The sequence below is a fragment of the Phoenix dactylifera genome, chromosome 16 (genome assembly GCF_051530095.1).
Source record: "Phoenix dactylifera cultivar Ajwa chromosome 16, Ajwa_hap1_PhDact_Kaust_v1.1, whole genome shotgun sequence".
Classification (NCBI taxonomy): domain Eukaryota; kingdom Viridiplantae; phylum Streptophyta; class Magnoliopsida; order Arecales; family Arecaceae; genus Phoenix; species Phoenix dactylifera.
In genome coordinates this window covers 22,292,117-22,304,705 of record NC_143205.1, presented here as the reverse complement: position 1 = coordinate 22,304,705, position 12,589 = coordinate 22,292,117, and the positions used below count along the sequence as shown (strand labels likewise).

At 36.6% G+C, this 12,589-nt stretch overlaps 1 protein-coding gene across 2 annotated transcripts; it reads right to left on the bottom strand.

Moving 5' to 3' along the window:
- Nucleotides 1-1,161: 1,161 nt before the first annotated feature.
- Nucleotides 1,162-8,387, bottom strand: LOC103698730 (serine/threonine-protein kinase PCRK1-like). Of its 2 annotated transcripts, none has more exons than XM_008780777.6 (5): nt 7,991-8,387; nt 6,663-7,088; nt 4,495-4,755; nt 3,084-3,206; nt 1,162-1,920 (listed from the first exon to the last, which is right to left on the bottom strand). In XM_008780777.6, the coding sequence occupies exons 2-5, from the start codon at nt 7,041-7,043 to the stop codon at nt 1,393-1,395; spliced, it is 1,293 nt and encodes a 430-aa protein (XP_008778999.1). In that variant the 5' UTR covers nt 7,044-7,088; nt 7,991-8,387; the 3' UTR covers nt 1,162-1,392. The 2 variants fall into 2 exon arrangements, with proteins under 2 accessions (XP_008778999.1, XP_008779000.1); XM_008780778.6 differs by having other exon boundaries at nt 6,663-7,075; nt 7,991-8,382.
- Between the last annotated feature and the right edge of the window lie 4,202 nt (nt 8,388-12,589).

The following is a 12,589-nucleotide window of genomic DNA, read 5'->3' as shown; positions in this document are numbered from 1 at the left end:
GTCCTTACATAACCTGGAACAACCTGGACGTAAAATCCAATAGCCACCATTGTATCGTTCGAAGTGAACTAGGTGATTTATATAATACAAGACATAATTCATTTTGGTCTCAAATCTCTGTACATGTAACAAATGGATATAATGATCTTGTTCTTTTTACAAGAAACAATGGATAAGCAACTCTTACCTACCAAAGCAAATATTTAACCTGCCAGTTGTCTCAATTCAGGCTCCTAGTACTCTGGTATCCAATGTAATCAAATATTTAACCTGGATAAGCAACTTCAGCTCCCACTTTATTGCATTCAAATGAAGAATTGGGATAAGGCAACACACTTTGCTCGTTAAGTTTCTTTTCATCAGATTGCGGTACTAATTTTTATTATGTGCGCACCTTCTGTACCAACCAGTCTGACAGCATCCTTATCATATGCTATCCAGTGTTATCAAATATTTAACCTGAATAAAAGGATTTCCCCCTTTTTCTGTGTGGTCTAAGCAATGCCAGGTTTAAATCTACTTAACCGCTCCAATCCTATAGATCATTTAGACACTCTTGCACTGACATTACAAGATAGACTTCAGTGTTTTCACAACATTCATCCATTCTGCAGGCGAATCATCAATTCACAAATTGATAGTTTTAGATGGCTCTCACTTCTTGTAATCTTCATTTTCTTAATGGAGTAATGGGGTGCAGCTAGTACCTTCCCTTCTTTTTTTAAAAAAAAAACATATTGATAAGAACTACTTGGAGTAGCTTCAGATGTTTCATGATTTTGATCTTACTTTATGAGGTAATGGACAAATCTACTTGCACTCCTCGAAATATTTACCTTATTATCATAATCCCTTCTGGCTGTTTCAAGTATACCACCCCACCTGTATCTGGTCTATCACCAGTAGGAAGTGCTAGGTGTGCCTGAAAAAGAGAGCCAGATGGGTTTGTAGTCTAACAATCTGCTCAGTTTGTCCACTGGAAAGAAGAAAGCAAAATCTTGACCTCCCAATGATAAAATACTCGTGCAAAATAATATCAGACCCCAAACAATAATCAACCAGAAGAGAACAAATTCAGTTCAATCACTGCAAGAAAATTTGCGAACATGCAAAACCATAAGCAACAATTATTTCAATGTAAAGGATGAAAGCACATCAACGAGATCAACCATTCTCAATATTATCATTGGAAAAGAAGAATACAAAATGTATTTGGTTAAGCATGACATTTGCATGTTACAACCTCCAAAGTTGCCACTGCTAATTCCCTCACTTGCACCTATTGAATAACCATGACAATTCCCAATAACAGGAACCAACTACTAAATACGAGCACACACAAATGCATCATACAAGATATATACTTTATCATCATCATTATCGCCATTACCATCAATGTGTCCTGACAAGTTTTGGGGTCCATCCCTGCCACACCAACCGCATTCCTTCTCCCATTTTCAAATCCCCAATCCTTCTCTTTAGGTTTAATCCTCTTTTTTTCCTTGTTCCTGAATTTTTTTCTTCTGGAGCGGAACTTTTCAAAGGAGGTTGCGGAGCTCCAGTCTCCATGGCTTCATAAGTCCTTTGCACCATCTCCAACACCTCGCTCATCTTGGGCCTAGACTTGGGATTTCTTACTAGGCATCTATTTGCCACAGAGGCAAGTTTGGTTGCAGATTTTAAGGAATACTGTCCTTCTAGCCTTGGATCTAGGATAAGTCGGAACTTCTTGACATCAGATATGTAGGGCTTGACCCATTCCAAAAGTTTCTGCTCACTTTTTGGGCGGTTTCTATCAAGTGGGCGACGACCTGTAATGAGCTCATAGAGGACAACACCATAGCTCCATATATCACTCTTGGCAGTGAGATGACCAGTTCGCATGTATTCCGGAGCTGCATAGCCAGCAGTTCCTACAACCTGTTTAGATGAGTTTCCACTGGAATTAGATTTGAATGTAAGGCAACAATAGCAGATGAAGCAACACAATTTACTCTGTCGCATACATTCATTGTCAGTGACGCATCATACTGATTTAACTACAACATTTTTCACAAAAAATATGTATTAGTTGGTATGGAAATGATTTGTTTCTTGCCATTCCAAGTACTGTAGTCAACACCTGAGATTCGAGAATATTTTTCTTATTTTTCAATGACTGCCGTGCTAACCCCAAGTTACAATTAGACTCACTAATATTTAATAAAAACCTGTATATATAAAATTCGATCAGCATTTCTTCTCTTATATAGTATATGCCAACCATCTTTAACCAACTTAGAAAAATTCTATACCTTCCCTATCCACAATTACATCTTGTCAGAGAAGTTTGCAGTTGAAAATTAGAACCTGGAAATTACAGCAAATAATAAGAAAATTAGCCCAGCTAGGATATATATTGTGATAGAACCTTGTTGATGTCAATACCCAAACAAATTTCTAAAATGAAATAGAGTTTTACCTAATACTTGTCTCTGAGATGATGCTCAGCTTATTTCCAGAATTTCCTTGATCACTTACCAAATTTTTTTCTCCTAGTAAGCTGTCCATTCAGTCTACCATCCCCCCACCTTGGTTGCTTAACTTCTCTCAACAGTTTCTTGACATTTCCTAAATCATCACTTGCATCTTCTTTCTGGTTTGTAGTACTAAAAACTATTTGCATAATGTGCTTGATGTGATAATTGCTGATAATCTAAAAACAGCATTTCCTACATGTAGTTACTTGACATTCCAATAAGGTATATGCATGTACTTCATATTAACCCGCTTACTTGTTTGTCCTCAATCTACAGGCCTATATGAGCAATTAATTGTAAAGAATACCATATTATTGTTTCGCAGGCTTCTACAATCAATTGGCAGCAGAACCATAAATGTAGATGGGAACTATTGACCTTCTAGTTGCCTTAACAACCGAGATTTAAATCGAAACTAAAGCTTCCTTGAACCTTCCAAGCATCGCACATACACTTTCCTAGAATTAGCAAGAACAATGCCACAGATGCTTTTTACACATGGCAATACCAAAAAATATTGCAGGAGACCTAACAAATTGATAAGATCCACCTAACCATACATACCGCTGTTGAAACATGACTTAATCCTTCTGCTGGTCCATGTCTAGCCAAGCCAAAGTCAGACAATTTTGCATTCCAGTGCTCGTCCAAGAGAATGTTGGACGTTTTGAAATCTCGAAAAATGATCTGTATATATATATATTAAAATGTCAGGAAAGAAAAATCCATCTGAGTCATCAAGATTAACTTCTAGAAGTAATAGTAGGTTAGGACATGTCATCAGAGAACAAACTTGCATTTATTCTTTTTTTTGAAATATGACCGATAAAATCTTTTGAAAGCTTACAACAACAGAAAAAACAAAAAAAGATAATAAGAATCTGTAATAAATAATATTTGGATTGTGAGGATTTGGAGGAAAAAAAAATCAAAGGAAGACTTTGTCCTCAATGCCATTATCAGACTGCAATCTCCTGTATATGAAGCACTATCTGAATGCATGTGTGAATATTGTTTGCAGCAACTAGCACGAGGTGTGGTTGAATAGCCATGCAAAACAGAAGGAAGCTTCTAATAATGAGATGATTCAAATATGACATTATCAGGCACCACGAAGAGGGTAATATTGTCAACAGGATACAATTTACATGTTCCACAAGGAGAATAAACATAAGGCAAGAAATTTACAAATGGCGTATGCTTATCTCTTCATGTATCCACTCTTATAAAAAAACCATCATTTCATGTAGAATTATTGCAGCTGCCCCTAAAGCGAAGAGGCCTATTGATCAATCTCTACCATCTTCATTGACATTGAATGTTACCTAGATGGAAAGCATAGTCAAAATTTTCATTTAGAGACCAGCACAGTCTTTATGCAACTGTTTAACCCTGCACATGATTACATAAGATGGAACTGTAGCTACACATCTTCATAGGTGTGCCAATAATGTGACCTAGTATAAGAGCAGGTAATAAACAAAAGCAAAGAACAATACAAGATACATGCAGGATATTGGACAACAGGTCATAGACCTCCAAATGTCCAAATTATTCTCTTAAAAACACTTCTATTTCATAAAATATCTCAAATATATGGTGAAGCAAAGCCATCATGTAAGATTCTTGACCTTTCAGCAATGTAATATGGATAGGGAGCATGTGTGGAAGATAGTGCTATTCTTTGAATAGTTCAGTAGTATATACATTATAACTTAGATGCACCATTAACATCTTCTTTGTAAATTCAAGTGATGCTTCTCTAACAAATTTTACACAACTGATATTACATCTTATGACAACAACAAATAACTGAGCTACCAAAAAGAAATGATATAGTAAATATATTGTTAAGGAAATTTACATTACATGCCACATGCATGCATTTGCAAACATAGATGCGTAATAGTAAAGCAACAAAAGTCACTTATGATTAGATTCTAACTTGTCAAGGACTGATAGAAAAACTAAGTACCTGAAAATCCATATCTTCATGCAGGTACTTCAAGCCACGAGCAGCATCAATAGCTACTTTTAACCTCATGGGCCATGTAAGAGTTGTAGTTGATCGAGGTGACAAGTGATCCTCTACACTTCTGTTAGGCATATATTCATATACAAGAAGTCTTTGTATTCCTCTTTCATCATCATCAGCACAATAGCCTACTAATTTGACAAGATTTGGATGTTCAACTATCCCCAGAACATTTACTTCTGTCAACCATTCTTTGTGCCCCTGAGAGAAAATGTAGGATCATAAAGGTGAGTAGCAGTTAGTCTGTATCCAATACAATAGAGTTTGAAATGCATTCTGAAGCTAAGAGAATACATCATTTACTCAAAAAAAAAGGCCATAAGAGTTAGCACTGCAGCTAGAATGGTGTCTGCTGATTTTCACTAATAAACACTAGTACCAATTTAGATTTGCAACTCCTACGTATGTTTTTCTAATTCCTCTGAGTGTTGACAAGAAAGAAATATATGGTCTCTGAGCATGCTTTAGGATGAATATTTTTCCCCCTAGTGTCATTGGCCAGTCTAAAAACATTTACCATACGAAGGAATAAAGAAAAACGAACCAAATGAGTCATACAGTTGATGACTACTTCCATATTAACAACAAATTTGAAGAAGTTTCCTGTAATTTAAGGATTTGAACTACGGAGAAAGCAGAAATTTGTTATTCTTTCTCCAATGATAAGGATGGGATAGTTCTTGCTCGTATTAAACCAAATAAAACTAACATATAGCATGCAAATAATAGCAAAAGCGCCTAGGAAGCATCCACATCGTGCTAACATCTCATCTGAGCAATATTTCATGATATGGCTACTTCAATTGATCTCCATGGTCCATGAGATGCTGTCAAATGGGAGACACCCAATTTAGCCAATATACTTTCAGCTAAACTGGATTATCGGTACTTTTAATATAATTACACCAGATACCTTAAAAAGGGCTATACACTAAGCATCCTGTCCTTGAGTTGAAACTAATTTTAACCCAAGTTTCTGCAGGAGACCAATGAAGAAGAATGCAAAACCAGCACTCCAAATCTTATTGGAGTAACATCCGGATTCATAAATTAACTTACAACCAGATCTGAAAAAGAATCTTGATTGTCCTCAAGGAACAGAAACCACAAATTGTACGAAAGCAAAAATGGATATTAACAGCTATTCCCATCAGACCATCTGATGCAGCTGCAAAACGAGACTGAAAGTTGAAGAGAAAGAAGAAGCATGACAAGAGAGATAGGGGTGGAAGAAACTCTTTTCCATGAAGTTATTATTAAAACTAAAACAAGTCTGCTCAAAACAAACCCTAAATGTAGCTTGGAGAATGAAATGAGAAACATGTGCCACGGTTAGAGCCTACCATGTAAAATCTTTCCACTTGCTTTTATCTTTTTCCACTCCATATTATATTGTTATATTGCCAGTTAGTAACACATCATTAATGGTGATTTTCATGGTGATCACAAAACCACCCTTTCTTGGAATGTATCATGATAAAGCAAACTGGGAGTGTTATCACATGGAGGTGATATATATGTTGCATCAAACAATTATATGGGCATTAATTTAAATATTGGATATAGAACAAAAGTGTGACTCAATTTTGGACAACATAGTGTTGAGCACTTGCCTCATGCATCTGTTCCTAGTGCTGCAACAGTTTATGATTCTGAAATCCCAATTAAACACCTGAGAAAACTCATCCACATAATGAATTGCATGGATTATAACCATGTACTTGATGAGGGTCTATCTAAGTTGCATAGTTTATAGCCATGTATTATAATTTCTAATATCTACAATGACAAACCAAATTTAATTATCATAAATCTATGATGCATGAGAATACACCTATGAAAACAAATGGACTGAGAAATTAGTGTTTAGGCAAACTTATCCAATCTAATGGTAAGGAAAGGAAATTTAAGTTGTACTTGTTTAGATAGAAAGAGAATACACATATGTAATGAATAACTTGTGCACATCAGTTCGAGGATAACTAGCAAATATTCTCTCCTTTTTTAAAAAAAAAAGAAATTTCCAGCGTTCAGCCAAGCAATAACTAATTTAAATACGTAATGGTACCATATTATAAAGCAATAGGTTTATGCCAAAGGAACCTTGCCTGCAGCCCTTTGCGATTTAGTTGTTTAACAGCAATCTCGAGCTTCATACTTGGATCTTCAGAGCTCTTGATTGTGCCCCTGTAAACACATCCAAATCCACCTTCACCAACCATCATCGAACGGCTGAAATTCCTTGTAGCAGTCCTTAAATCTGAAAGTGTGAACACCCTGAGATCGCTTGGCCTCTGGGAGAAGCTAGGGTACTGACACCTCCCAAGGGAGTCAGCGCTCATGTCTGAAACATTCTGAGAGTTGAACTCAGATGCCGATCTCCTCATATCACGGTCAGTCGACGTGGTACTGCTAGACCGTGCTGACGCAGAGAATGTGGAAAGGAGCTCACTCTTCTTCAGTCCATTCGGAAAAGGAAAACACTTCATGGCAGCAGTATAAAGGTCCCCTGATATTCCTTCTGTAGATATTGACTTTAATGAAGGGAGCAAAAAGGGTACTTAGAGCTAGAATGTGTGAATAAGAACCCTAAATGATCTGGTTCAAAAATATTAATGACATAAAACCAGAAATCCAAATTTAACTACAAAAACCAGAAATTCAAATTTAACTACAAAAAGGATTTGCAAAGACACAACAAATTGCAGAAGAAAATTGAGTCCAAAACTTGCTTCACAATTCACATCCGATACTGAATTCAAACCCAGTCCTTAGGCTTCCTCAAGGGCAAATCAAATTCTTTTATGGAGGTCATCTTCTCAGGACTAATTTTAATTCTAAAAACTGAATGATTGGTTCTTCAGATAACTCACCATTCTGCCAGCTTATTCCAGACTCCCCAGAAAGGAAGAGGTTAAAAAGTAAAGAACCAAAACCTACTACTCTATGCCACAGTCCGTAGAACATATCCAGCTCTCCCAGTCAAATTATCACAGAAAGAAAACGCAAGCTACTTACTTACAAAAACAATTGTCCTTCAACCTAAATTCTAGGTTGCGTGCGTCTGTGCATAATCAAACCATATAACCCCATAGCTCAAGCAAAATTAGCCAAAAAACGTACCTTTTCCCTCCAACCCAACTCAAGGTCGCTCTTTTTTTTTTCTTTTCTCAAGAAAAGCCATCACTTTTGTCCACCAAATCTCTCACACTGAATACTAGGATGCAACATAGATATGGTCTTGAAGAAAAACTTCCAAAAAAAACAACACGTAAACCTACCATGAGTTTCCCCTTCCTTCGAGAAACCCTAAAATTCAGTTCTTTTTTATTCAAGAACAAAACTTTCTAGCAGTACGAAACGAACCCACTAAAAAAGAAATCAAAGAACCAATTTTGACTTAAAAAAAGAAGAGGTCCTCCAAATTCAAACTTACCTGCTTCAATTATTCTAGCGAAGACCTGCAAATTCCACTTCCCTTAGGATCTTCCACAATTCTCAAAGCTCAGAATCCTCTGGGATCGACGAGCGACGGGCATCCATGTTGTAATCAAGACCGAAGACTAAGTCAAACCAAGGCAGATGGCTTCAGCTCACCCACTAAAGGCACGAGGACCCTAGAGAGAAGATAGATAGATAGAGAGAGAGAGAGAGAGAGAGAGAGAGAGAGAGAGAGAGAGAGAGAGAGAGAGAGAGAGAGCGATGGGTCCGGAGAGAGAGGTGGGAGAGAGCTCTCTCTCAGACTTCCCCTCGCAGAGTGCCGTGAGAAGGGCGCCTTCGAAGAAAGGGAGGATGGTAGGAAAAACGATGCCCAAAAATAGAAGACACAGAATGAAAGATCTCCATTCTTGATAACTTTGAATAGTCGGATGCTTAGAGAATTCCTACGCGGATCCCGGCCATCTACCATTCACTCAGGCGCGAGATTCACAGGCACGAATCTCTGCGTCACGGATATTTACCCGCATGCATTTTATATGCATCATCCCCTATTTAAGATGCTCGTGAAGGACGGACATTCCAAAGGGAATTTAATTTAGGAATGAGATTTAATTAATAAATTAATCATTAATATATTATATTATTTACTGGACGGCGGTCTCGAGACTCACGGAAAGAGCGATGGCTTGAGTTGGCGTTCGCCGAGCAGCTCCTTCTACTTTCCGGCATTCCTGGTGCCGGGATAAGGTTTTGGGTACTTTCGGCATTGCACTCCATCAATAGGATCATCAAGGCCATCCATCCGATGGTCTCCTGAATCCTGATCTGCTGTCTTATGTGCTGCTCCAAAAAATCTAGTCTCCTTACGCTATTGTGTCTTTGAATGTGGCAATTGCTTGAAGATTAGAGCGGGAATAGAAATCCATTTGCAACGCCCTGATTAATAAGGAGCCAAAGTGGAACGGCTATTATATTCAAAAATTATTGTACAAAATTGTTGTTTAATCATAATTGCTCGTGTGATGTTCCCTTTCTCGAGAAGCTTGTCATTACTTCATGCAAAGCATGCTAATGACTCTTTGTTAAGATAAATAATATTTGATTGGGTCCAAAAAGGTTCGTAATTGATTGGAGAATTAATTAAATTCTAATTAGGCTAAAGATATAGCCCAATTATAGACTCGGTCAGGCCATCCTATAGGTTGGCTATCTTGAACTGGTCCAAGCAGCAGGCAGCCCCCCTTTTCCTTTTCCTTTCCCATCCATAACTCTTTGTATGGGAGAAGGCATCCAAGTGAGGGCCTCTCCCTTCTTTTCTTTTATTAGATTCTTGGTGGGACTCTTAGTGGCTAAGAGGAAGGGCCCAGGAAACCTAGAGGAGGTGCAAAAAAAAAACGGTGGCTCGATAGTGCTGAGAGAAGAAGAAAAGGAAAGAAAAAAAGATTTACTCTAATGCTATAGAATAAGTTTTTCTTGTAGAACATCTTATTGGCCTGCAATTGCTAGAGATGAAAGGCTTAGCTGAGCTTTTCAAACATAAAACTTGTGGATTGAAATGGCCAATCTTAGAGAGCTGCGTGTGTTCATGATCTCAATCTCTCTCGAAGATCAAGTCAACTCAGGAATCACCATTATGAAAAGATAAAAATATTTTAAACCCTATAATGCACGCCTTTTACATGATAACATCATGAACAAGTCCTCGCAAGTACTCCCTCTTTGCCATGATGTAAAGGTCTGTTGAAGCGGACTCTGAATGTTTTTGCAGGTGTACGGAGCTGTCGCAAATATATTTTTTGCAAGTATTATTATCTTCTCACAACGTAGGCATCTGCGACAGATTGTGGCAGTGCTGTGCTATCACAAATACTCAATCTGCACATTTCCCAAATACAAATTTGGTATACTAAAAAGGGGAGCCTTTCTTTTCTTTCCTCCTCCTTTTATATATATATATATATATATACACGTCGATGCCTCACACACATGAAGTCTGAAAAAAAAAAGTACATCGAAGCGGCACCATCTTTTTTGCGGTTCTGGAAATATACTAAGACCCATTAGTTGGTTTTTATGCTTGTTGCTTCCAAGATGCATTTAGTTTGGTTTTAATGCTAGTTGCAACTGTTGGCAGTGGAGTTTTTAAAAATAAAGCCTGTATAAAAAGTTGTTTGCTGTTTGGTAACCATATTTTTAAAGTCTGTAAAACTTTAACATGTATTTAATAAACAAATTGAAAAAATATTTTTGGTATGACAAAATAACCATAAAAGACATTACATAGTATTATACAACAGAGCATAATAAAATATAATATGTATTAATACATAAATATATGATATAGTATAATACCAATGGAATATAATATATTATTATTATAATATAGTAATATAATATTATATACTATAGCATAATAAGTTAATATAACATTAACTTATTTAGCATAATATATCAATATATTATGATATAATATAATATAATATTATATTTATAGTATAATACAATAATGAAGATATAAAATATTATAATTACTAGCGTAAAAATTAATTTTCCATCCTCTCGATAATTGTGGTATAATATAACATAATATTAAATTATTTAACATAACATATTAATGTATTATGATATTATATTATATTATATTATATTTATAGTATAATATAATAATAAAGGTATAAAATATTATTATAAAAAAGATATTTTGTGTAATTATTATATTTTATTATGGGTATTTTGGTCCAAAAAGAAAAAAATATTATAACTCAAAACAACTTTCCGACAATTTCTAACATTATTTTTTTGGAGAAGCTCCAAAATCAGAAAGCTAAAACAGCTTTCCAAAAAATTTACCAAACACTTCTATTTTATCTAAAAGTACTTTTTGGCTCTCCAAAAGCTTCTCCAAATAAGATCTAAATCCTTGGATGACCACCTTGCCTAGAGTCTTAACCATCAGCATAAAATGGATGTTTCAAGTGAGTGGGGAGTTCTTATGAGCCGGGTTTTTTTGGCAATATAGATTAGACTTGTAAAACTAATGAGCTGAGTTGAGCCGGATTGAAAATTATAAAACCTAGATCCGACTCAAAATTGGAAGACTTTGTGAGCTCAACTTGACCCATAGGCCATAAAAAATGGACCGGTCCATGTCTAATTACCTCGAGGTCACGTCAAATCCCATATTAGCCCAACCCATTTGCAACCCTTACGGCATAGAATAACTTATAAATATAATATTTTATATTCAGCTAAGATTAATTATTTATAAATTTGCTATTTTTTATTCACAATTTATTTCCATGCATCGCACGAATCCTTTGTTTATATCAAATTATTTTCACTCTTGCACAACACCACTAGAATGGCGTGGGCCTCCAACATTGTTTTTCTCTTGGACTTTACCTACACATCAAAACGTCATAATGGACCAGTGCTAAGTGGATGGTTCCTACTTGGAACCAGCATGTCATATACAATGTGGGTTCTGCGAAGCAAGAGTTGCTCCTTGGCAATTTTTTGGTGCAGTATTTAAATATATGATGCCATTCTAAATCTCATTCTTTTGGGCATGATATGAGGATCAACGAGTTTCCACTTTATAGTCAGAGAGAGAGAGAGAGAGAGAGAGAGAGAGACCAACTTCATAGCTAACCTAAACTAGGATTGCAACTAAGGTGGGTTGGGTCGGATTGAAGGCAAACCCTTCTCTAAATCGCTTAACCTAACCCAACCTGAATTTCTCTTATCCAACTCGACCCAACCTTATTATATTCTAAAGTTGGATTGTGTCGAATTAGCCAGGAAGGGCTGGGTTAGATTCAGTTAGGTTGTGCCATGTTAATTGGATTAGATCGGAATGAATAAGAATTTTGAGATAGAAAAAAATATTTGAGATATTTTTATTAAATTCATCTTTATTGAATTTAGGCCACAAACATATACAAACTTTAATAGTACCCATACATAAAACTTAACAAAACACATAATTTAAGGAGACTAAAAATAATTATATAAACATATAGGTAGCTTGTATGAAATATAAATATAGCTTATTGATTTATTTATATATCGAATTAGGACAGGTCAAATGGATTGAGTTGAGTTAGATCAATTTCAAAGAGATGCGAGAGCGGAGTTCAGGTTGATTTGAAGGTCGGTCCTATCGTAATCCTATTTGAGATCAAGTTGATCTCAAGTTGAAAATTTTTAGCTTAAAGCTCAATCCATATCTATAAAATTTCAATCACCCATCTCATGGAAAGATGAATTTGCACCCTCAAGCTAGACTTAAAGAGTCTAGAGCTGGTACGGAAGGGTAACCACGCGAGGCATGCGCGTAACCCACTCGACCGTTAGTTCCGCTGACTCCCCCGCGCCGTTTGAAAACTCCGAGACCAACGTCTCTCCGTTTTCTCCCTCAATATCTCCATCATCCCTTCCTCCCCCAACCTCGCCGCATCTGTCTCCTTTCCACTCCTTCTCCCTTTCTCCTTTCCCCTTCCCCGTCTCCTCTCCCCTCTCCACAACCCACACCACCACCACCTCCGAAGCTCCTCCTGGATCCCCACCTTCCTCACGCCCAGAAATTGCCCCA